General features: G+C 43.7%; 1 protein-coding gene across 50 annotated transcripts in view; it reads left to right on the top strand.

The window, feature by feature from the left end:
• Nucleotides 1-25,845, top strand: part of CELF4 (CUGBP Elav-like family member 4) — a 694,695-nt gene that overhangs the window by 581,707 nt on the left and 87,143 nt on the right. For 12 of the 50 annotated variants that reach the window (XM_086480437.1, XM_086480453.1, XM_086480433.1 and 9 more), the window contains exons 5-6: nucleotides 12,986-12,993; nucleotides 25,149-25,157. The exons of the other annotated variants lie outside the window; for them this stretch is intronic. In XM_086480437.1, coding sequence (XP_086336563.1) covers nucleotides 12,986-12,993; nucleotides 25,149-25,157 — 17 coding nt within the window. The remainder of the gene's footprint in view (nucleotides 1-12,985; nucleotides 12,994-25,148; nucleotides 25,158-25,845) is intronic. 50 annotated transcript variants of the gene reach the window in all.

The following is a 25,845-nucleotide window of genomic DNA, read 5'->3' as shown; positions in this document are numbered from 1 at the left end:
TCTGCTTGACATACAGATGTACAATTGGTAAAACTGCATCTTATCTTAGTAATTGTCTACAGTGCTAAGTCTCTACCTAGTTATTGACTTCAAAAGTCAGGTTTCATCTATGCAGTTCCCTGATCCAACATCAGTCCAAACACCTCCAGCTCTATCTGTTCATCTTTCAGCTCACCTTCCTGAGTTAAACCACCTTCCTCTCTGCAAATGCTGGGTTTTGGCTTTTTGTAATCAATCAAGACTGGGTTTGGGGGGTAGAGGAGTGAAGAGGTTAGTTCCTTGTTTCTAGTAGCATCCTTGTATCCAGTGTGTCTAAAAAAATTCATTGTGAACTCGGGCTCAAGAACTTGGTGAATATTTTGAGGGCTTTTAAAGCAAGAAGGGTTTTTCCAGGTTTTAAAGGGGAGTGTTAACTAGCTCTAATAACATTTCTATTTACTAATGGGACTGTAGAGTTTAGTGATCACATAGAGATATTTCTGCCTGTGTGATGGTCTTTGAGCACATTCTGGTACAAATGCAAATAAACATTCTGACACTCTAATGATTCAACAAAGGGCTTTTCCAAACTTGCAGCAACCTTTCCTGTTCACAGACGCATGCTGCAAATAGACCTGCTTGTAAAACAGGATATTTTTTTCATAAGCACCCGAAGAATTTTTATAAATTATTTGTTTTCCACTTCCAGGTTTGGCTTTTGAGTTTTCATTTTTTAAAACCAGATAATTCTCCAGATTTTTTCTGGGAAGCAGTGAATTCTGTGGCTCATTGTGAGTTAATCGAAAAGCCTGGTGCTTTTTCTGCAAATACTCTTCATGGAAACTTTTTGAGCAACTATTGAGAGGAGAAGGTCAGAAAGAAAACCCTGTTTCCTTCCACTTCTCTCTCCCGCCCCTCTGATACGTACTAGTGCCGTCCTGGGACCGGCCTTGTCTTGCGCCTGACTTAGCCCAACACATGAATGGCTCATTCCCATTGCCTGCTCCTGGCAATGTGAGAAATGACAGTCATAGGATGCGGCTACAAATCTGCCATGGTGAAACACTCTGCTGGGGACAGTTCTCCATGGGATGCTGCAGTAATCCCCCATTCCCAACAGTGCCAATTCACTCTTCCCAGGGAACACAGGAGTATAGTATAAGAACATAAGAACAATTATAGTCAGTCAGACCAACAGTCGTTCTCACACATATCCCATCTCCTAGCGTAGTCAATCATAAAGCAGAGGGAAAATTAGAAGAGCAATACTTTTGTAGCTTCCTGCAACTGGCAGCTCAGGGATTTCTTGAGCCAGAGGTACTTTCTTTGTATCAGTAGTTTTCAATGGATTTTTCTACCATGAGTCGTCTTGTTGTTTTTTGAGTTCATGGGGATGTTTTAGATGCTGGTTTTGCATGACTGGCATTTCTCATTGTTTAAGCAGGACCATTTGTCCCTGGAGAAGGCAGAAGTTAGTCAAAGAACCTCGAGACTGGCAACTTGTACAATCATAAAATAATACATTGAAGTCTCTTTTCAGTTTCCAAAATACTGACAGCTAAAGGGTAGATGTGTAACATGGCAGTTTCAGAGAGAAGAGCTGTGGGTCCTCGCTGCACAGGGTGATGATGCTTACCAGATGTCATTACCCAAGGTGGAATCCCAAACCAGTGATGCTTTAAACTCTATAGAAGAGCTATAAACTGCAGGAGTTCAGCAGCTGTTGTATGAACAATAGCAGGGAGGAATCTCCAAGGCAAGGTTGCATGGATGCACAGGTGAAACGGTTTATTCCTAAAGAGTTAAAGCCGCCTCCGGTCATAAGTGAGAGCCACAAGGCAAAGAACACAAGGCTTGCAGAAGGTCCTGTGGCACCTTTGCCATGCATGAGTGATCCAGAAGCAGCGTTTTCTTACAGCTGGTGAGTGATGCTGGTTATACAGACTGCAGGCTGCACCCATGCCTCCTGAACAGCACGCCAGCTTACAGCGAGGAAACTGCTCTGCTCTTGAGAAGGGGTGGATAGTTGTCATGTTTTACTGGGAGATGAGGTGGGTTTTTTCCCTGTTTCTCTTCCCTTGTTCAGTTTTGAAGCTGCTTTAGATGATCGGTATTTGCACTAATATGAATCAATGCTAAGCAGATACAATTGTAAACAAAGATGGTAATTAGAATAGGATGCAGGTCTGGGGTTGTCTGTTACGTCAAGAGCTGTGTTTGTATGTCAGCTTTACTCCTGTGTCTCCTCTATGAGGCATCCTTATTTCAGGGCTTCCTGGGAAATGCAATATGGCTTTTGTTGTTTGCAATTTTTTTACATTATGTATTTCTTTTTATTCTTTGATTTCTTTATGGACTCCCTAGGTGCCCATAACAATGTGGCAATCAACAGGGATATGCGCAGTAGCAGAATTTTCCCTTTACAAGTAAATCTATGCAAATATGGCAACCTACCTCAGGGCATCTTTCAAATCTGGAGAAGAAATAGCAGGGAAGGAATCACATGATGCTTCAGACAGAGCTTGCAGACATCTCTCACCTGACTTTAGAGGCTTCTCTTGCTTTTTCTCTCTCTCTTGTCTGTTACCTTCTCCTCTAAATGTATTTCCAGAAAGATAAGTGGGTAAAAATGGCATGCGCTGACTTCAGGGAGCCTGTGTGATGCCCAGCAGTCAAGGTCCATCACTGGAGGAATCGTGTATGGGAGGGGGCTCAGGGACATGTCCTGCTTTCAGATGTGCATGCACATCTGCCATTGGCCTCAGCTGGGAACTCCCTGCAGGCATAGCTGAGAGGTGGATTTGAAACTAAATCTATATTAAAATAAAAAAGGAAGCATGGCATCTTTGGAAAAATAGAGAGCCCAGGACTGCGTATGTTCAAGAAGGTGGTATAGTGCAGAGCCCAAGGCAGTATTTGGCTTTGAATGACTCTCACAACCTTCTGTTCTCGGGGCTTGCCACCCACACAAATGGTTTCCTCAGCCAAGAATTTGCAAGGAAAGAGAACTTATCCTAACCTTCATAGCAAAACTGGGTGTCTCCTCAGTTAGACTTAGACGCCCGGGAGGAAATGCAGGAAGACAGGTTCTGCCCCACTGACTTCCACAATAAGGGCCAAGTGTCTGCCCGGGAGTGAGGGCGAGGGGGTCATCACAAACCCCTGCAGAAGTGGCCTTGAGGAACACCTGGCATCCAGCCATCTCTGAGCTGCAGGGGTGGTGCCTTCCTGGAGTGAGGCAGGAGCTATCTGTGGCCTTTGACGTCAGCCTAAAATGCCGCTATGTGATGACCCTTACAAGATCCAATTACCTTCTCAGTAGCTTGGGGGATGCTTCTGTTTCTTGTTCTCTGCCACATCGGAAAGGAGAATATTAAAACATTCGTATGGAGGTTGCTAACATGTACTGAGAGAAATAGGTGAAGTCTAGTACCTTTTGACACTAATATACCAGGAACAGTTTGAAAGAGTATGAACCTGCAGGATTCCCAGACAGAGACCCAGATCCAGCACAGCTCTGCAGGAATACAGCTGGGATCTTACCAGGCGAAAATACCTTTCCAAACCCCAGGGCAGTAGAAACATATATTATAATATATAAGTATATATAATTTTCACCAAGAATAAAAATTGGGAGAAAGGAGACCACCAGGTGCCCCTGCAGAAGCCCCTCAGCTCTGACAACCCAAATGTCTCCACCATACAGAAGCACCACCACTGACTATTGCCTGTGTTTGCCATATGTCATCTCTTTTTGTTCACTGCCACTTACATGCTGGCAGATTGAATTTTTATTAAGGTAAGTGTAGGCTGAAGATTTCAGATGTGGGTGCTTGAGAGACCCTCCCCTTCACAGTAAGCTCAGCTTTCTCAGTTTCGGCTCAGGCTGACGTTATATCAAACTGTGTTTCTCCCCAGCGGGGACAACCACAGATTATTTACAAGATACAACAAGAATGTCACACTAAATGAAGACAAAAGATGTGCGAGAAGCATGATTGCTGTCTGAGCCTTCTTAAGAACTGCTTATTAAGGAAATCGTCCTTTTAAGCAGCAAACAGCCACCAGAATTGGCCATGTTCAATACTGGGGATAGGATCTGGCCTGCTAACCAACAGTCTATTGATAACGTTCCTCCAGTGGTAACGATGCAGATGCTAATGGGCATATTAATAATAAATAACACTGTGTGCATTTATCATGTTCCCTATTCAAAGAGTGGAAAACGCTTTACCAACAAGAAAGTGTGAAGTCCCAGAGCAGCTCTTTTCTCCGTGTGGAGCCTATTGTTACTGTAAGCAAAGGGATTTTTGTCGTCTGGGTTAGCAAAAAGAAGTGGCAGTGGAACCACTGGATTCCAGTCACTACGGTACTGCTGATTCATGGTGTGAACTTGGGGGAGTTATTTCAGTGCTCTGAGTCTCAAGTTCACCATCTGTAAAATCAAGATAATTATATTTACAGTGCTTGCCTCATAGAGCTGCTGTGAAGATTAATTAACGCATATATATTTACAAAGTGCTTTGAGATCGTCAGGTGAAACCTGCTGCATGTGTGCAAAATATTATTTCTCTAAAATATCTTGAAACCTCAGGAGCTGCAGAGTCTTGCCGGCTATCGCCACATTTTTGAATGCTTTTATTCTTTGTCTAAGGAAGTTGTTTTGCAGGTAGTAGTTATATCTTGTGTTAATGGTGGAATACTTTGCAAATAATAGTTTTTCCCAATTTCTTTTGACTTGCACTATGTGCAAGCAGATTATGGGTTCATCAGACAGTAATTTTAGATCATTATTAAGACATATTTTGAACATTTTTTTTACCTCTGTAGATTTTATCACAAAGAAAGTACCTATGTTTATTTGATATTAGCTATTCCAGCTGTGTTGGTTTGTGATTGGTCAGATAAGCTATGACACATATCTCTGCCACTTCCAGGAAGAACATACCTGAAGGCATAGTTAGGGACCAAAGATTACATGTGTTTAATTTATATACTATAGACGGGATTGATCTCGCCTAAATTTAACCATCTGAATGTTAACCATTAAGTCTAAAGTAGTTGTCTGAACTTTCTTCATACTTAGTTGGAAGAGTTGGGCACTTGCCCAGAGCAGTTTGCCCGACCTTTCTTAGATAAGTGTTGATAAGATGAATCAGCCTTTGGATGCACAAATACCTCTGTTGACTGTGAAGGGACGTGGGAGTGATGTACTCAGATTTAGATGTCTGATGTGATATTAAAAGGCTGAATCCTGTTCTGCAGACCCTAGCTACACTCTTTGCTGTGACAGGAGAAGCAGCATTACACTGAAACAGAGGATAGCTTGTTTGAGCAATAACACAGCTCCAGATTGAGGCACCTAACCTGTTGGTTTGCAGATGTGGGTGTCCACATGAGGGTGAGAAGCCAATGTTCCCATTGCAGTCAATGGAGATCTTGACAGTGCAGCATGGGGTCTAGACATTGATGCAGCTGATCAAATATAGGTGTCTACCACAGGGTAAGTGGAATAGCACACTGAGCTCCCCCAACTGTACAATTACCTCTCCACTGGTACTGCAATCTAAATAGGCAGTCTATCTGCAGTTAAAATATGTGGGTATTTTAACCTGCAATTTAAATCTCACCACAGAAGTATGGCTTCATTAAGAGGATGGATACTGAGTTATTTGATGCAGGAGCTGAGGTGAGGGTGCCACACTTCTTACAGCTAAACAACAATGGTTTCTGCAATACCAGGTAGACTGTAAACATCTCAGTGTTTGTAAATTGACTTCAACGAACAGTAGGAATTGGTGATATGAAACCCATATAGATTTACCAATTCTTATCTCTGCCTATTTCAGCTGTTCCATGATTGTGTATGTTAGTTGGATTGTGCATGAAGTTCTCAGACTGTGGTATTTCCACTTACTTTCTTTTGAGACAATTCTTCAGTTTTAGGAATTCAATTCCAAGAAGCCGTTTAGTAGTTTTCTTCCTTAATTTCTCTCTTACATGCAGTCAAAGCCCTGTAAACTGCATAATTCAATTCTTCCATCTCTTCATATAGAATCATAGAACAGTTTCAGTTAGAAGAGACCTTCAGTACTTATAGATAACTCTCCAGATAGCTGACACATCCATACGCACAAGCTTTCTTTCTAATCCTTGCCCATTCTAGTCACCTTTGTCTGTATCCAAGATCTATGAGAGAGTGAAAAGAATATTTACACATGCAGACACCATGTATACATGGATGACTTGCAGTCAATGTATTCAACTCATACATGCAGTGATCAAACAGGTAATGAACATTTAAGCATCTCCATATACCTTACCCACTTCAGTGGACCTTTACCATTGAGTACAAGCTGAGAATCTGCCTTTATATGCACATGCACACACAGATGTGTGTATGTATGTTTATATATACACACGTATATAAATTTACGTTGGAGTCTTTGGGAGAATTCTTTTGATTTTCTCTGGACATCTGATGTTCCTTAAGGCAGTTGTCATCCTGCATTAATTTGTCTTGTTCTGCCTCAGCTCACTGTTTTTTGTCTTAAATGCCATATTAGAAAATGTTACAAGCCCTCTGCCTCCTTTGGCATACCCACAATCCACCTGGGCATGTAGGGAAGCATGCCATGATCCTTCCTGACACATGTCAGCAAACATCTCATCAGGGGCTCAGCTGTGTCACCCCCAATGATACTGCGTGGCAAGATCAGTCCTTGGCTACATTACAACCTATCCTGCCCTCAGGGGAGGTAGGAAGGACTATGCTAATTGGTTTTGACCCTCCAAGATCGAGGGGGGAAATTGCCTTCATTCAGTGCAACGTGCCAGATCTGTTCAATAGAAACCAGGGTACTTCAACGCACAAACCCTTCCAGTGCCTTTACAAGATGGCAGAAGCCCATGTCTGTGTCCATGTGGTGAGATGATACGATACAAGAGTCACATGAGCAACTCACCAGAATTTATTCCTGATGAATACAAGAGCATCTTCCCACTCACAGCACTGAAGCATTTCTCAGCCTGGCTGTGGGGTTACAAAAACATGTGCTTGGACCTTGCTGCATAGCTGTGACTTCTGTGCTCTTCAAGAGCTCCTCAAAAGGCCTGGCTTCTCTGCAGGCTCCTAGTTCCCAGGAACCCCAGGAGTCAGTGGGGCTGACCATGAAATTGAGGAAAACCACAGAAAATAAGTGCATTTCAAAATACCTTGCCTATTCTTTATTTTCTTGAACGAAGGGAGGTTTTCTAGTTCACTAGAAGGTATCACCTGTTCTGCACAGCCAACAGAATACTAAATGTAGGCAGACCAAGGAGTTCCTGCTGTTGCCCAGGACATGCCCTTAGCCTCTGCAGACCCTGACCCTGAATCAGTGGAGCAGCAGACCAGCAAAGGGGTTAAAGAACCAGTTGCTCCCTGACCTGGCTCTGTACGTCTGCTGTTACAGACACAGACTTCTTCACATTGCTTTGTCACTGTACTAAAAAAGAAATGCAGGACTGAGTGCTGCAAGCTTTCGCCCATCATCTTCATTCTTGTCTTTTTTTCTCTCTCTCTTGCTTTCTTTCTTTCTAGTACTCCTCTTCCTACTTTAATCACACCTTACTAAAGTCTGTGTTTTTGTGCATCTGATGCCAGATGATGTGCACAGGTCTGTGGCTTTACGTTTCTGTAGCACGCAGATATTGCTGCCTTGTCCTTTGCTGGGCCAGAACCCCGGAGTCATCGTCTCCCACAGAACCAGACCCCTTCTCAGATTATATGTGCTTAGTTAGGTTGCAGAAACATCTCGGAGGAGAAAAGAAGATGGGCACATTATGGGAAATAGTTAAAGCAACACCAGATAAAGAAGATAGAAATTGAATCTGTTAGCCTGTTTTTGATCAAGCTTTCAGAAGCACCAGGTGCTCTAGAAGAAGCAGAAGGCAGTTTTAAGATAGCTTTACACCAAACCAGTTCCTTGCCAGTTTTCCTGAATTAACTGTTGGCTTTCATCCTGTGAGATAGATATTTTGTCTCTTCCCGTGTCTCAGAAACAGCTAGTCCTTGTGGAACAAAATCTAGCAGAGAAAACTCCTTTGCGCTGCATGCCAAGGCGAATAACTTGTTCTGCAATGCAGGGTGGGGAAGTAGGGGATTGGTGGGACCTTAATACAAGTTGGGGGGTGGGGGTGGTTGGTTTTATTTTATTATTTAGTTATCAAAGGGATGCTGAGTAGGTGGTACCAGATTTTGCTTGAACTGCTTGGGTTTAAATGCACACACACATACACACAAACACATGCAATCCGGTGCTTCAATGCCGAGGGACTGCAGAGCTGTTAGGACTATGTCATGGCAATGCCATCCCATCAGCTAGAGGGGGAGATTTTCTGGTCCTTGGTTTGAGAAGCAGACAGATGACTGACAGGGGTTAAAAGCTTCCTGCTTTCTTTTCCACATTGCCTCCTTGATGGTAAAGAGTTCCCTGTCCCTCACACAGAAAGTACTCTACGATTTCAAAGCATTTTGCTGGAAATACTGTACAGACTATAATAAGCTATTGTAGCCCTTGGCAGAGATGCCCAGCTGAGCCTAATTCCCCATATCCTTAACTCATCAGCCTCTGATCATAATGCAGGTTCAGTGTCCTAGAGGACCATTAAATAAAAAAATACACACACAAAAACCCAATTAGTACATTTCATGATGGTGAGAGATGTCAGACTGAGCGCCCTGGGCATAGCAGTCTTCTGCTTAGTCACAAGACAGGCAGTGTAATCTACTCCCCAATCTCCCATGGGCCTGACCCAGAGGACTTGAAACCAAAAGGTAAAAAGGATCTCAGGCTCCTTCACTCTTTCACATTTCAGATGCTTGGCTGAGGCTGTCACAGGTGAACATGGTCAGTTGTGACATTCAGGGCATCATCGTGCATGCTTGTGTGAAAGGAACTGAGCACAGCCATCACGACCTCAAATATCGGCAGCAAGCAGGCAAAATATTCTAATGGTGCAGGTTACCCAGGGAAATTAGGAGAAGGATATCCAAATGAAAAGGAAGAGAAATATGATTCTAAGTGGCTGTGGCGCTCCTGAAGATCATCACTGGAGCCATTGAAAAAAGTGGTGGCACTCAGCTCTGAGACTGTGATCAGTATCACGTAAGAACAATAATAAAAAGCATCTGAGATTTCCTGCACAGCCCAAGAGAGTTTGGTACTCAACTATTCAACCTTTAAAAGTCCCTTCCAACCCAAACTATGCTATGATTCTATTCTATTCCTGAAATAGCCCACTTTCCCTATAGGCTTCTTTGCAAATACCCTATGGGGAAATTAGTTGTCTGCCTAGCATTTAACTGGTTCCCTCTCTAGAAGAGGTGCAGGCTTGCGCCTTCTGTGCCTCATTTTGGCATGGAGCTGTAACATCTAATAAGCAGAAGATGGGACCTATGGTCCCGTTGTCTAGCACTACTTTCCTTAGAAGAGATTGGATCAAACTTTCTCAAAGAAGATGCAGGAAACCTCACAGATTTCACAGATATGGGAGAATATGACCTCTTAAAGGTCTCATTGGTTCATTAAGCCTGAAGCTGAGACATCATCATGACAGATGTGCTGTAAACACCTAAATAGATGAGATCTCAGCTCAAAAATCATGCCTTCTGAGCTTCGTTATTTAAATGTTTCTATGCCTGAAAATAATTATGCGAGACAACTATCATGAAAACAACTTCTCCTTAGCCCAGAGACAGACTAATGGGCAGCAGTAAATTAGCGGCCGTGACTTCTTAACTCCCAAGTATAGTTGTGAGGTTCCTAAAGCTGTTGCTTTAACTGTTGCCATTTCCAAGCAAGGGTGGGGTGCTTCATACATCCCGCTTAGTCTTCAGCAATGTCAGGATGAGCTTTGCCAGCTAATAATGCCTTTGCCAAGGGAATACAGGTGCAGCTCGACAGCACATGGCTTAATGTAGGCTCTGACCCATTGAGTGTGATTAAATAGGTCTTGCTTGGCTACAGCATAATATTAGACCCATTTTTTTGCACTTTGCAAAGCAAAACATTCAATTAAGAAAACAGAAACAGGAAATGAATAAACATTATATTTCTGTATTTTTCTTCTATCAGTTCATTCAATTGGCTTTTCCTAATAAACAAGATCCATCCAGGATCAACAGGTCTCAGGACTGATTTTCTTTTATTATCATCAAGGGGAGTCAGCTTTGTTGTTAACCTTTCCATTTATTTAAAATGCCCTGGATTTCATATTCAATTTTTATGTTCCCTGTTTCTGATTGTTTCCTTGAAATGGGAACTTCAAGGACTTTGATAAATGGATTGAAAGGTTGCCTTATTTCTCTGTCACTTCTGCCTTTGCGTCCTCTGCAAAATACTGTTTTGCAAATCATAAAGCTGGGGATTGCAGTAAGTATTCATCAGAGTAAGGCACAGAGGGCTGTAGGGGCATAACAGATTAGATAGTCCCAGTGAGGGGCCAGGAGCAAGAGCTGATGGGAAATAGTTGTGAGCTGAAATTAAGACAAAAGGACGTAGGCTGGATATCAGTGCAGTCTTTTTGGCAATGGTATCTGTTAGCTGAAAGCAGTTTTTCCACTGCTGTGGTCTGTGGTGGTCTGTAAGCTGTGGAAAAGGGCTTTTAGTCGATTTGTGAATCTCTGCTAAAGAACTCATTTACTTTTTTGGAACTCATTTACACTTTTTTTCTAGTAACTCCAGTTGAAATAGTGCTGATACAGGTACTTGTGAGGCTGTGAGAGAGGCTGATAGTTATCCATCGCTGCACAAATTGTCATCTAAAATGCAAATAACAACACTTGTCACCCACACCTCCCCGAGAAAGGATCACCGTTACTGGGGTATTCAGCACTGCTTTGAATGATTCATTGCAAATAAGTGTCTTCCTCAGAACAGGTTTTCATTAAATGAGTCACAGCTAATAGATTTAAGCACCTAGTCCCAATACTTTCCCCATTCAAGACACCAGCATACCCAAAAATCACCTCCCTCTAAACACTCAAACTCAGGGCTTAGGTAACTGCAGAATGAGAAGTCTTAAGCACTAAATAGATTATTTCTCTCCTGGATGACCTGAAATCAGGTCCTTCCCGCATCATTGGAGACATTGCACCGGAGCCTACACCAGGAGCACCTGGAGATCTTGTCGAACACCACAGTGGTTGGCCATTTTGTAATGGAGTTGGTCAATAAGAAACATCCTTGTGTCACCGCACAGGAGGCCTCATTGCTGGGCAAACACCTCGGAGTGCTGGCTGTTCTGTCCCTCCCATGCTCAGCTTGAGCCATACCCCCAGAGTCCCTCGCTCCCCTTTACACCTTCCGAGCTCGCCCAGCCCCACCATGAAGGCCATCTCACAGGGACTGCTGAGCCAAGAGGTGACTAAATCCACAGCCGGCAGTGCTTCACAAGGAGCTGCTTTCTCAGAGGGACATGAGCACCCTTCAGCGCAAGTGCTAATGCAGCCAGTAGTGAGAGCACAAAGATCTTTCAGATGATTCAAATGTGTGATTATTGCACTCATCCCTTCACACACCTCCGTAAGGGCAGCCAGGACCCATGTTCCTTCTGGTTCTGCACTTTTCTCTCCCTTTCCCTGTGTTACTATGGCAAAGGAGGGAAATGTTCAGCTCCCAGCTCTGAGTCATTGCCGCCCTCCCAAAAAATATGTGTCCTGGACTGCTCTTTCACAGAAGCTGCCAAGCACGCAACCCAATATTCACTGTAGCTTCTTAGGGAGCTACAGATACAACTTGTAGCAGGAACCATTAATACTATTAATAACCCTTTTTACATGAGACCTTTTCAAACTGCAGGACCCAAAAGCGCTTGACGCATTTTACTACCTACATGTTGCAAATCCACATCCTCCTAGGAATTTCACAGCCTTCACTGATGCAGGCTGAGCTCCTCGTAACTGCAGAGCAACAGCACAGACAGACCTCAGGTTGTCCTGCCCCAAACTCATAAATGAGTCACCATACAAAAAAATCGACAGGTCTTCTCCAACACCCTAGCTATCTACCGTGTTTTGATGCACCATCAAACAACTCCAGACCTGTGCAGACAGGGCAGTGCTTAGCGTTCCTGTTCACCAGAGCATTGCAAGTGGTGTGCACACCTCCATCTTCTTGGATCATTTCTCCTAACAGCAAAATGCTCGTATCTGTTCAGCTGAGACTGGCAGACTTACCATGCAGGCTAACATTGCATCCAAATGGAAGTATCTGCAAGAGATTTCAGGCAGGCAGGTTGTAATCCCTTTAAGAACATGATTACCTTCTGGAGCTATGATATCCTGTCTAGTCTGTTTGCCATTATATGCAACTGCCTGTCTATCCACATACCCATCCATCCATTCACACAGTCACCTTTGTTCTCACTATAGGTGAGCACCTACAGTTTCATGGAAAGGGCAACGCATATTTGTTCTTTGATGGCCATCTTATCTCATTTAGATTTATTTAGAAGGCAGGACTCTTCTTTTTCTTGCTTTCACTTTGGATGCCACAGCCACCACTGACTTACCTGAGCATCTCTGACCTTTACTGCCTATGATTATTTTCTGCCAAATACCTCCTCTGAAAGGGCTTGGTTTTGTAAAAACACCATTTGCTATAGGGAAGAGTGAATTTCTTTGCCTTTGCTCTCCCTGCTTGTGTGCTGGGGAGAGGCAGTGTCAGGAGGACCACTCTGCCACACCCTGGGGTTTGAGAGCGAGTTGAGTGGAACTGCATCAGAGCGAGACTGCTTGTAAGGGAGGGAGGGAGGGAAGGGGGAGATGGAGACACAAAAAACTGCATCACTTCCACAACTGTTACTACTCAGGAGAAAGAAGCAAAAGAAATATATATCTGCCTGCCTATTAATTTAAATCTAGACCTAGGAAGAAGTCAACGAACTGTAATTTATGAGCTGTCAAAGCCTGAAAAATTCCTTTTGACACTGTATTTTCAGTTATTACATGCTTTCCTGCAAGACGACAACGTAATTCTGTAGGGAGCCTTCTAGTGAACAGCACAATGGCAGAGGGCAGTGGGGGCTTTCTTATTATCTTTTCATCCCCCTTTCTTCTTCTCTCCCCACTCCTTTCAATCATCCCCCCTTTCCTACCTTGCTGCTCACCTAAACAGAGGCAAGGAAGTAAATCAGTAGCAATCCCCATCCTGCCAGCCTTTCAGCACCTCCAAGGCAGCGCTCAGTGCCAGGCTGGATCCAGCACCATGCAGAGATTTCAGAGGACTTACTGGGTGGTGGGAATGGAGATGAGGCAATGACCTCAAGTCCACCAAAGACAAGGAAAAAAAAAAAACTCTTTCATACTCTCTCTGTCATTTAAAATAGTTCAGGTGGTTTCCTTCTGCCCATACTGGGCACTCACCACTCTTGCTGGTGCACCTTTTGGTTGGATCACTTGTAATAGCATTGATTGACAACTGTCATCTACCGCAGATCCCCAGAAGTTGGCAGCACTGCTTGCCTGGCTCCCTACTCCTCAATAAAGTGAACCAGAGCAGTGAAAAGTCCTGGCAGGGTCCTGGGTCACATGCGCTGTGTTGGGGGGGAGCAGTTTCTCCTCTTTCCCAAGCCATCCTGCCGTTTTGCTCCCTGGAAAGCAGTGATCCGTGCTCTCAGGATGGACATGCCATACACACCTGCACCTCGCGTGAAGTAGAGGGTGGGGTGGCATTTTGGTGGCAGTGTTTGCTGGAGGGCAATGCATCAAAGGGCTGCCTGCCCAATGGCACCTGTCTGCATCTCCGTCATGTTGTGGGGACACACAGGGTTGGAGAGCGGTGGCAGTGGCACCATTGCCCAATGCCAGTTAATGGGGGAACTTGAGCTAACAGCAAATGAAGCTTGACCTAAAAATGTTTCTGTTGCCTGAATCCAACCTGAAGTTACCCTGGCATCTAGCTCGTTTCCTTATCACTTGGGGACAGGAGTGGGGGAGGCATTTCACAACAAATGTCATTTATCCCTGTATTTCCAAAGCGTTCTTTTTCTTACACACACAATTGTTTTTTAATTTGAGTTGCTGCTGGTGGTGGGAAAGTTGCCTTTTTGCTTTATTTTTTTCTTCCCATCTTTAGTTTCTCACTTACAGCTCAGAAACCCCTTTTAAGGTCTATTCTGTGTGATAGGCACTTCGCCTCATATTTAAGGAATCACACCCACACGCTGCACGCATCCATATGCAAACACAGAGACGTATACACACATTTTCTGAGTGAACTAAACTCTGAATCTTGTGCTTTAATATAATTTAGGGAGCCTGAGCAGAGCTCTCTAGAGTCAGGATTATGGACCAGTGCTGTGAAAGCACTGTGGAAAAGTCCAGACACAGAGGAAAGGACAGTGCTTCCTGCTGGGTTGTACTGCAAGGCAGACAGTCACCGCACCCAGAGTCTGTTCCAGGCTATGTTCCTTTTTAACTTCACTGTGCCTCAGTTTTCCTAAAACTGAATTGAGACCAACACCACCACCTACTATTACTTGGGCAATATTTGAATGAACATGTTAGAGCAGCATTATGGCTCTGCTATCATTACTGTCATAGCATGTTCTTTCAGAATTGTATATCAAAGCAACCAAGACCAAAATTCCCTTGGATTGCAGATGGAGAGATGAAAAAATTGAAACAAAGAGATTTGCCCAGAACTACTCTCACATTTAAAAGCAGAAACAGGGAGATAAAGGCCTGCTCTTGAATGTAAGACCATTACCTAGGGAGCTGGGGACAAACTGTTCTTAGTCGTGAGTGGGTTATTGATAGGCAAACTTTCAGTGGTTTTGTTAAAATTCAGGAAACCCTGCACCAAACCCTTCAAGCCTCTGTCCTCTGGGTCCTAGCTTCCACTCAGACAAGGTGCATGCTGCTACCGGAAAGAAAGATGGTGCCAGTAGCTGCCTGTAAGTCCAAGGACCACCTTATCACCCAGGTCTAGACCTTCCTCTGTTTGGGACAAAGTGTCTGGAACAGGCCAAAAATGAGTCAGGGCAAGCCAATAGTTAAACAGTGTAAGAGTCAAAGCAGGGTTCAGTGCATGTTCCCTGACTTTCTTTTGGTTAACATTACATATGCTGAATAAATGTCATCCCAACTGGGATCTGGGCTTTGTTTCTAGCTCAGAGAAATGTTCAGGGAAGCTGAATGATAAGAATCCTGTTGCCTTACATTGCTTCACTGTGCAGGGAAATCTCTGAGTGCATTCAATACAATTACTTCTCCTCCCAGGAAAAAAGATGTTGAGGGTGGGAAAGGAAAAACCTGTCCTGCATTTCCCCTTGCATGAAGCAGTCTTCAGAATTGTGACTTAGTTTTCCTTTGGTTTCTGGTCTCTCCAGCTCTCACATTCTCAGTGGGACTAGCTTGTAGAGGCTATTTCATCCCACGGTTCTGCAGTCATAAAAATTGCAAGGGCATGACAAAGAAGGACAGGGTCCTTCTTACAGTAGTTGAGTCACTGTATTTGCAAAGATAATGTCTGCACTTGCATAGCAAACACAACCTGTGAGTGACCCAGCCATTAGCAATAAGCCATAATAACCGACAGCAAAGAATAGAAATAACTAAGGTCTACACCAAACTTTAGTGGCAATATCTGGAGAACATGGTCTGTACTTAGGAAAATACAATATTCCCTAAATGTTACTGTTAGAGAACTGTGCTGCAACAGAGGTGAAGGCCTGCTGTTCAAGCTGGCGAGAAGGAACAATGCCAGAGGCAAGGGAAGGGAGGAGAGGGGCTATGTGTCTTTGAGATCATATCTTCCCCTTGGCAAAACTGACTGATTGAGTTTTCCTTATCAGTAGAAGCTATCCTGAGCTACAAAGGTTGGATCTCTAGACTTGGAACTTCCTTGTAATTCCTGCTGAGTACAGTGTTCAAGAGGGCAGATATTAAATGGATTAAGAAGTGGGTAATGGACAAATCTCAAAATGCAGTTGTCAAAGAGAAAGCATGATAGAGTGAGGGTATTTGTAGCAGGGTTCTGCATGGATCAGTACCAGCTCTGATGCTAGTCAGCATTGTCATGAATGATGTGGAATTAAATATCCCAGCTGATAAAATCTGTGGATAACACAAAATGGAAAATTGTAAGGACAGGACTCCAATACAGTGTCATCTGAATCACTTAGGTCACTCTGAACAAGCTTTGGCTGGCTGAGGCGTAATGTGCATGTTTCTGCAGAGACAAACCTAAGCCGACTCATGGAGGAATAAGGCTAAAACCCAGGCCTAAAAAATGAGAGGTTATATTTCATAAGACAGCGACCTAGAAAAGTACCTAAGCAATGACCTAGAAAAGTGGTTAGCACGGCTGAGGAAGTCAACATTAGCTCCCAGCGTGATGGTGGGCAAAACCATCTAATGGGACCTCTTGCTGTATAAACAAGGAAACTGGAGGACAAAGATGATTTTTTTAGTAGGTAGTGTTTGTGGGGGGAGTGCTCTGGCAAACTGATTCCAGCCTGGCATTCACCTTTTAAAAACTGTAAAAGGTTTTGAAAAGACCTGTATAAATTAAACAGATGTCTCCAAGTGTCAGGCTTAAAGAGTTCATCCTTGCCTGAAAATACTCCGAGAGACTTGGGTCTTTATGGAAGTACCTTTTCTGGGAAAAAAGTCTGTATACCAGAGTGCTTTAGTCAGCTGGAAAGAGGCTGAACTTATCTCCAAAACTTTTCTAATTTGAACGCAATGCCAAACACATTAAAGTGAGAAGTCAGAGACAGACACTTGTCACAAAAGGATGCGCATCAAAGCAAACTGTGATGCTGACAGTTGCTGTGCCTGTTGTCCTCATAGTAAGACTTGACCCCTCTCCAGGACATACATTTTAACCAAAACACAACCTATGGGGATAGCTGCGGGGCAGCAGGAGAATGGCTTAGGCATGGGAGTTCAGCTGTGGGATAGGAGGCTGCTGGGGACAGCTCTGTGGGCATCTCCAGTACAGAGGGGGAGAGAGCAGACCACTGAAAATCCCATTTTTGATGATAAGCCATGTAAGCCTTTGACTAGCCTGTGGTTATGGGGATCTGAGGAGGAAGAAGGGGTCGTCACTACTGTATTTGTCCCTGTCTGATGCCCATCTTTGCTTCCTGACTGTTGCTGCAGATCACTGGAGAGGGTCTTTAGCATGGGGAGTGTGCCGAGACCACGCGTTGGCTCTCTGTGTCAATGTTATCGCTTGCTGTCACATTCCGAAAGAGGAAGCAAGTCTGTGCCACGCACACAGAGAACAAAGCCCTCGCAGAGCCGAGTGAGAGTTACAACTTGTCAGCACGTCTCTCAGCCTGCCAAGGGCCAAACATGAAACACAAAAAAGGCCTGAAATGAAGGAAAAAGGGGGAAATAATAGCACAGTGAGCTCTCAAGCTCAGTAAAGGCTTGCTATAAAACAGCACCTTCGCTCTCTGTCTCTCTCTGTGCCTCTGAGTCCTGGCTACTGATGAAGGAAGGAGATGACTCCCCTTAGCACAGTTACAGTACTGTTGCAGTAACAGGGACTGGAGCCAGGTTCAGATCTGTCTTGCACAGCCCTGCTTTCTCCGCTAACCCCAAAAAACATTGTTAGCCAAAAAGCATTATTAGTCAAAAAGCATTATTAGTGATGATGAAATCTGAGATGGAAAAAGCCTACAGAGGGTTATGTTTTCCCACGTGGACAGTGAACCTCTCGTAGCTGGAAACTCGCCTTTCTGAGACTCGGATTTTACCCTGAATCAAGGAATTAATTTCACCAAAAGTACTAACTTTGGGTCGGAATGGGATAACTGCTTTTTATATTTGCTGATCTGGACACAGATGTGTTGGTGGGAGAAAAAATTCTGTCATTGCATGGTGTATGTCTGTATTGCTGATTTATATCTACTAAGTCCTTGTTTCAGGAAGCTTTGTAGATTTATACTTACTGATCATTTGGTCCAGCTGTGTAATTTTCTGTTTCAAGTACTTTTGGCATGGATAATACACCATGGCAAGAGAAAGACAATAGTACGGTCGGCACTGTGAAGGGCTAAGACAAAGGACCAACTTCAGTCCACTTTTGTGAAAACAGAGATGCATCTATATAAAGTGAGTGGAGAAAATTGACTGAAAACAGGAGACCAACATTCCCATTTCATATGGACTCAGTCCTATACTGCCAGTTGTTTTTAAGATAGTTGGTAGTATATGCATCCTTCGGGCTCTCTGGTCGAATTATAATTAGTTGAAGCAGAGCGCTGAGAATAGAAAATTACTTAACAAATATTTGTCTTGTTCCCATCACAGTGTTGCATCTCCTTCTTCTGGTACCCAAACTGGTAACTCAATGAGTTCCCTTCTGTAAGACTCACCTGCTGTTAATATTCTGTAGACTAAGCGATGACCCTCCTCTTGCAGTTGTTGTATGGAAGTGCACGATCTCTGGTCCCTGGCTCTTCCTGTTTGCTCTCATTCATGAGTTGCATTGCACAAGGTCTCAGGTATGAGCTTGGAATGGCACATGTAGGAACAATTTGTGGTTTAAAGCCAAGATTTTGTCTAACTCTTGGATGAGCAAAGAGACAAGTTCATCAAGCCTGAAGGAAAACACAAGGACAATAATGATCCTTCAGAGAGTGCAGGACCCCTCAGCAATACCAGTTTTATAGAAGCAGAGCCCTAAGTCAGTCAATGAGAATTAATGGATAGTGTTGGGCTGAGCTGTGAAGAATCTAAAAAGACTGATGGCAAGAGGGAACTCAGAAAGGAGACAGGTAATGCAGGATTTGGCCCTGAGCTCTCTCATTTCCCTGTACACTAGGGGAGAAAATGGTGGAGAAAAGCTCTGCTGGTGCAAGCCACAGATCTGTCATACATGTCCATTACAGAAAATGCACGTTTGCTGTGAGTTCAGACAACAGCAGCCAAGATCAGAGTCATGGGACTGCTCCCACAGTCTTGTCAGGCAAGGGCTGACTAAACTGTGTAAGCAGAGAGGTCACATGCCTTCTCCTGGCCAAGCTCACCCCTGAAACTCACCTGCAAACAGAGCTACCAGCAATAGCAGTGCCTGGAGTAAACTGCCTCTGCAGAAGGAGCCTGTTTATGAACTGTTCTTTACTGCTGGCATAGCACCCGGCTCGTTTTCACCTTTCTTAAAGGTTAACCTCATTTCCCTCTATTAGTTGGTTTTAGCGAATGCCATTCGGCACAGCAGTTAAAGAGCTCTGTCAGCGGATGGAAATGACAGTGGCATTTAAAGCCAGTTGGAGTTGAGAGCTGGGGGGGTGGGAGGGTGGGTGGAAGAAATAATCTTCAATAAAACGTTTGCAGAGGGATGCTAAATGACATCAAAGGAATCTCACTTTCCCCAGCGAGAGGAGAGAACTTCGGCTCAATGTGCTGAGTGGGACAGGTCTCCCCTGAGTTTGAAAACAGCCCAAATCCAGGGAGACAAAGTGCCCAGCGGGTTCCAGAGTGGGGCATGTGACATCTCCCATCTATGGGTAACTTCTTGCTGGGTCCAGCAGGCCTTTCTTCCAGCCAAGTGTGTGCTGAATATTGCTTTCACTAAAGAAAGGTTCCTCTGTGAGTGTGTTGTTTATAAATTTTATTGCAAACCCTGCATCATTGGTGCCTGTGATTTCAGGCCACACTGTCTTGTCACAGTGTTCCTACATTCCCTCACTGGTCCGCACTTCTGTTTTAAAACCTGGGATCAGGCTTGCAGGAAAGTCTTCCACTCAGAGGAAGGATGAGTTTTGCCTGTGCTGGAGATTTCACAGGGTTTTTTTCTTTTCCTTATTGCAACAGGGTGGTGAAAGGAGGCTAAGAAAAATCGGGTCAAATCAGGGACATACATACAGACCCCCAAACCCTAGCACAGAAAAGTTGTGATCAGCATTGCTCAGGCTCTTGCTGTCCTTCTACTCTGTCCTCACCAGACCTCCCCTGGCACGGGTGTAATAGGCTGTTCTGCATCAGGGAGATTCTGCAGTACCCAGCAGCAGTAGGGACATACTGAGCAACAGTTCAGCAAACGAAGGGTCTGATCCAAAGCCTGCAAGGCTCCACAGCACTCTTTTTCATTAACTTCAATAAGCTTCAGCTCTAACCCTGAATCCCCAATGTTTATTTCAAGCACTAGTGCAGCATCACTGGAATATAATGTTCCTTTGCATATGCACCTTAGGGTGACGGCCTAAATGAGTATGTGGATGAGTCAAGCCAGATCCTGCCAGGCAGCATCCTGAAGCAGACCTGTTCATTTCCTGGGTCATTTGTTGGGCTGGACAAAACATTTCAAAGGAATGGTTATCTAGCTTAACGTTTAGTTTTGTAAAAGGCAAAACGTTCCCCTGCAATAGGCCCATTTCAATGAGATTTTTGCCAGGAGACATTCTTTTTAAATTAATGCATTGAGTTCTCATTTCAGGAGGTACAAACCCGCCATTTTAACAGGATCTTTTTGATTGATTTTGTTTCAGGTCTGTATTGTATTAAACCACTAGGAACATAAGAGTTCCCATTTTGAGTTAGAGCAAAGGTTTGTCTAGTCCAGCATCTTCTGCTCCAACAGTGCCCATTAGAAAGAGGGCTTTTATAGAGAGTGACCCTTCCCTTAATAGCCTATGGCTTCCAGCAGACAGAGGTTTAGTGACTAAGATGGATTTTGCATCTGGATCTTCACGTTTAACAGCAGTGAGTGGACACAACCACCACTAATCTGTCTTGTGCTCCTTGGAGCTAATTTATGACTTCTGCGTTCAGCAACATCCCATGGCAGAAACATCTTTCATTTATTCATATAGTGTGTGAAAATGTACTCTCTTTTGTCAGGATGAAAACCACAGCCATTCTGCTTTATATGTTTTATGTTTTGAGGTTATTAAGACAAAGTATCTTTATTCCTCTGAGACAATACCCTGTAACATTTCACAACTGAAGAATTTTCATTTCACAAGCACTTTGGCCTCTCCAATTCAAAGTGAAAGCACATTTTTTGAGATATCAGATTTTCCCATAGAAAGAAAATTCCTTTTTTCATCCAGTTTCAGTCATTTCATTAGATGAGTGTAATTGAGGGTGACAGCAACAAAAATAGTAATAATTAAAAAAAACCCACAAAAACCAAAACAACAAAAAGCCTACTTAGATACCCTGGTAAGAACTGGCAAGAATGAATGAAAGTTTCACAACAGCAGCTTCTTCCTCCCAGCTGGGCTAGGAGAACCACAAGGACAGGTTAGTGGGGTCAGTCGCCCCAGCCTCATCACACAGGCACTATGTCATGCCCCCACCTTATAGTTCAAATGCCTGTAAGGCAGATGGTATTCCATGTAGGAGACGAGCCAAATTCTCACCTTCATTTTTATCTATACAGTCCCCACACTGGGACTTCCACCTAGATAAAGTCAGACTGGTTTAAGCAAGGGTACACCTTCCTTTTAGGTGATCTGCTTGTGGGGAAAAAAAATGTCACTTTTAAGATCTCCCTGCAGCTAGTGGGATGTCTGAAGGATTTAATGGGTGGATCCCATCTAAGTTCAGATCTTGAACTAATTACCTGCAACTGGGCATATGCACTTCGTGCCCAGCTCCACTGCTCACATCTATAGGCAAATCCTTGCAGGATTTCAGCTCTTGGTCTGTAAAGCAGAGTGAAATTATATTTCTATTTCCAACTTCCTTATTTTTCTACTTACAGTTACAGGCAGGACTGTCTCTTTCCATGCTTCCACATACAGCCTGGCACACTCCAATTTTGATTTTAGCCAAGGATTCTAGGTACAAGCGTCAAACAAATAATACACAAAACTTCTGTGTGAAATACAGCTTCATAACTGAAGTGAGCATTAGGCCCGGAGCTGTATGATGTAGGAAAGGTGTTATTGAGACCTATGAGACATGCTGCTAGGATTCCTTTATTATTATTGTATTCTTTTGCCTCTCCTTCATTTTCTTTGTTTGTAGACTAGGGGATGGAGAGGAAGAAAGCCAGCAAGAGAGAAAGGAGTTGAGGCATTTTGTGGAGATCTTTAATGACATTCTGTATAATTTGAAAGTGGGGAGGGAAGGGGGGGAGAGAAAAAGGGAATTAGCAAAAAAACTGGCAAAAGAAAAGTGGAATGTAGAGAGAAGCGTGTGGATGAATTTTAATGCAATCAGAAAGCTGTAATAATGGTAATAAAGGAATATATTCAGACGTCAAGAGAGGGAGAAGGGAACAGGACCCGCGACGCCAGAATTTAAATTAGACATAGGCGTATAATTCTCTTTTCTCCCCCCGCCCCCCCCCCTCACTTTCTTCAAATGAAGGAAATGGAATTTTTAAGCACAGCGAAAGAGGGATTAACAATTGGCAGGTTTTCAGCCCTTTGTCTTTTGGCGAATCCCATTTAATCACCGTCTTTAATATTAAGGAGGCTGTGGCCGTGCAGGGCTGTCTCAGGCTTGGGGGAAAAGGGATGATATACAGAGGAAAAGAGAGATAACACTTAGGTTCAGGCAATTGTGAGGAAGTGTTTCAATTACCTCCACTGAAGTCTTTAAAAGCTGAAGTTTAATTTGATCTGAAATGTCGTCACAGCTCCTGCAAGAGAAAATATGTCCTTCCCACCCCCCTTCCTGGCCATGTCTTTGCTGTTCCAACAGTCCTCGGTGCTCAAGGCTGGAGTGCTACCATGGATTAATGTCCTGGCCTTCTAGACTTCTGGAAAGGGTTTCAAAGCCCCAACAGGTCACCAGTGAGATGAGTTTAGGAATTGAAACTTATTTTCTTGACATACCAGCCTTGACACCAATGACCCTGCGGAGTTTGTCAAGAAGGTTCTAAGCTTTGCGCTGAATGAGTGTGAAAACCAAACGGCCCTTCAGGCTCAGCCTCAGCCTTGTGTGTCCACAGAGTGAAAAGGGGATGTTACACATAGATTTAAGACGTGTTAAAAACCCCAGAACCAAAGCCTGTAGGAGTTGTATTCAAATCTAAGCTGCTTCTGAAAGAAGAGTGTAAAAGCGTGATTCAGTATTCATTTGAGGTGTCATTTGATAGTACAAGACAGTCTTCTCTTTCACCTCCTTCTTCTTCAGAAAACTCAACAAATTGGGCCAGGAAAACATCCATAGATTTGCAAGAGGAAGAAGCCCAAACAGTCATGGGAAATCCTGCAAACTTTAGTTACAGCACAGCTGCAAACCTCCGCGCTTTGATGGTGGGTCTCCTTAGGTGCTTTTCTCCCATGAACATTTCCATGGGTGTTCCTGTGAAATAGGAACTGTAAGCACAGGCTGCTCATATCTAGGGAAAGAGGCATGGTTTTGGTGGTGGTTTTTTTCATGATTGGAAGGCTGATTTAAATTCAGATATTCTTCTTATTGTGGAGGGGTGGTGAAGAGAAGGTGGGTGTTTGGGCTATATGTTAAATTTAGAAAGATCAGATTTTGACTCCTGAGTCTTTTCATAAAAAGCGTTGCCTCGTGAATCGTTTTCAGAAATACTCCAGTTGTGTGTTTCAGAAGAATTATGATCTGCCAGGCGCAAATCAGGCAGAGTCTTTGTGCTTTGCATGACATCAGGTTTTAGACTGCTTTCACCACCAGCTTTCCTAAGCAAGGGCTACTAATAAAGTGGGTCATTGCGAGTTGTTTTCCCAGCTCAATATCAAACACCGTAAAACCTGTCATTTAAGATCTGCACAGGGAATAGCATCTCTTGGCAATGGACAGTTGTGACGGCGCTGTTCAGCAAGTCAGAACTACTGCTATTTGTCTTGGGGTTATAATATTCTCAGCTGTACAAGAAGAGTCTGCTGTTAAAATAATTGTTTAGGCTATGTCTTCATGGCAGGGTTTGCTTGGACCGTTGCCCAAGTTTTGTCCATAACCTGTCTGCACAGAGGAAGCCTGAGTGTGCTTTCATCAGAACTGTCCAGATGAGGCTCCAGGTTCAAGGTTGGATTTCACTTCAGTGCATGTAGACAGGAGGTCTTGCCACAGGAGCACAGGCCAGCCAAGTCCAAACAGCGTTCACCCTCCTGGTCTGAACTGTCTTCTCCATCTCCTTCCATTTTTTGTCCTAGCTATCCACTTTATCCATCCTGCTCATATGGTTACTCACCCAAAACATTTCTGGACATGGTTTAGCAGCTGATGCAAACCGAAGACCTCTTCCAGTTCCCTGTCAATCAGGGAGGATAGGACTGTAGTATGGATGAGGACCCCAGAAGTAGAGAATAGGCCCAGACACATTTAACGTAAAAAAAAAAAAAAAAAATAAATCTTAGGCTTCAGATTCGCCAGTTGGCAATATGTTAGGTTTCTTTCCAGTTGCTGCTAGGGCCAACAGCAGACAACATCTATGTTCTCTTGGACACATGCACCTAGATCACTGTGGCACTGTCTTTATGGGTCACACTGCTGCAGGACATGAAAATCTCTCACTGAAGATGACTTCAAGATACACAGTCATTGTCATTTGCAAAAGCAGGGCTTTCCATTCAGAACTAAATCCTGTCTTGACTTACCCCTACCACAGACTCCTCCCACATGAAGAGCTGGGGAAGCTCCAGCCACTTAAATTTGATAGAAACCATCAGAGGGTTCAGCTGTAGATCTGACCACCAGCCTGTCAGGTGCCTTTAATTATTACTGTCAGAGCTCCCTGTATTCCTGACTTGTGGCAAACACTGAGGAATAGCAGCAATGCCCAATTTTGCCTGGTGCAAGCACCACTTGTTCTTTTTGTAGGTGGGGAAACTGAGGCTGCCTTTTTTACTGGGTAGTTTATGTAGCCCATACTTCCACTGAGGCCGCTGTCCTTGATGGAGATGTATTTTAAGTATATAGTAACAGTAACTACATGGTCATCCCTCTTTCTGATACCAGGAATAACAAATCACTCTAAGGGAAAAGTGATTTTGACTTCCACAATATCCAGAGCAAATCCTGAGATGGAACCCAGGAGTCCCAAATACCAGTCTGAAATGTACCAGGCAGGAGCTTTGTCCAAGATCTTGCATGCCCTCATGAGTCTTCTCCTCCATAAGCAGGTCATGAGTGATTTCTGCTGTTTTCCAAAACAAGATCTAGGGCCTGTCTATTGAAAATAGTTTGTGGCATGTTCAAAATGAACAAAAGGAAGAGGTTCCTAACACAATGCATGATTAAGCTCCAGAACGTCTTGCTGCAGGATGTGGTGGATGCTCACAGTTCCCATGGGTTCAAAAGACCACTGAACAATTATATCAAAGAAAGACACTTCAAAAACTATTATGTATGAAGAAAGATGCTGCAGACTCCAAAAGTCCCTAAACTGCAGAGCACTGGAGTCTAGGAGAATATTTGCAGGGATTAACAAAATTGCTTTACCCTATTCTTGTACTCCTTCCTAGACATCCACAACTGCCTATTGCCAGAGGCAGCACACCAAGTCAGACAGACATGCTGTCTCTCATACAGCTGTTCTTTCCCTCTGTATACAGGATCCATGTCCAAGTCAAGGCTCAGAGTGCAGCCAAGCAATTAAATAAGAGAAATCCTTCAAACTAAGTTTTTCAAATGCAACAGTGGAGAGTAACACACCTGTGGATTGAAGTTTCCTTCTTTGTGCATGAGATTTATGCTCCCACACCTGGGTTTATATTCATTTGCGCTTGTCCCAATCACACAGCTGTTCAGATTAGCTGTTATTCTCTCTAGCCCATGTGTCTCAAATCCTCTGTCTGCAGCAGTCGGAGACCAGCAGCTGTGCAATCATATCTGCTAACGTATGGGATATAAAGATTCTGTTAAGTAAAACCAAACTGGTGAGGGAGGAGGGGAAGAGATCAGCACAAAGAAATCACTCCTGCTAAGATGTGATTAGG

The sequence above is a fragment of the Leptosomus discolor genome, chromosome Z, assembly GCF_034619465.1.
Source record: "Leptosomus discolor isolate bLepDis1 chromosome Z, bLepDis1.hap2, whole genome shotgun sequence".
Taxonomy (NCBI): domain Eukaryota; kingdom Metazoa; phylum Chordata; class Aves; order Leptosomiformes; family Leptosomidae; genus Leptosomus; species Leptosomus discolor.
Note: the sequence above shows the minus strand (reverse complement) of the source record. Positions and strands in the feature narration are given on the sequence as shown.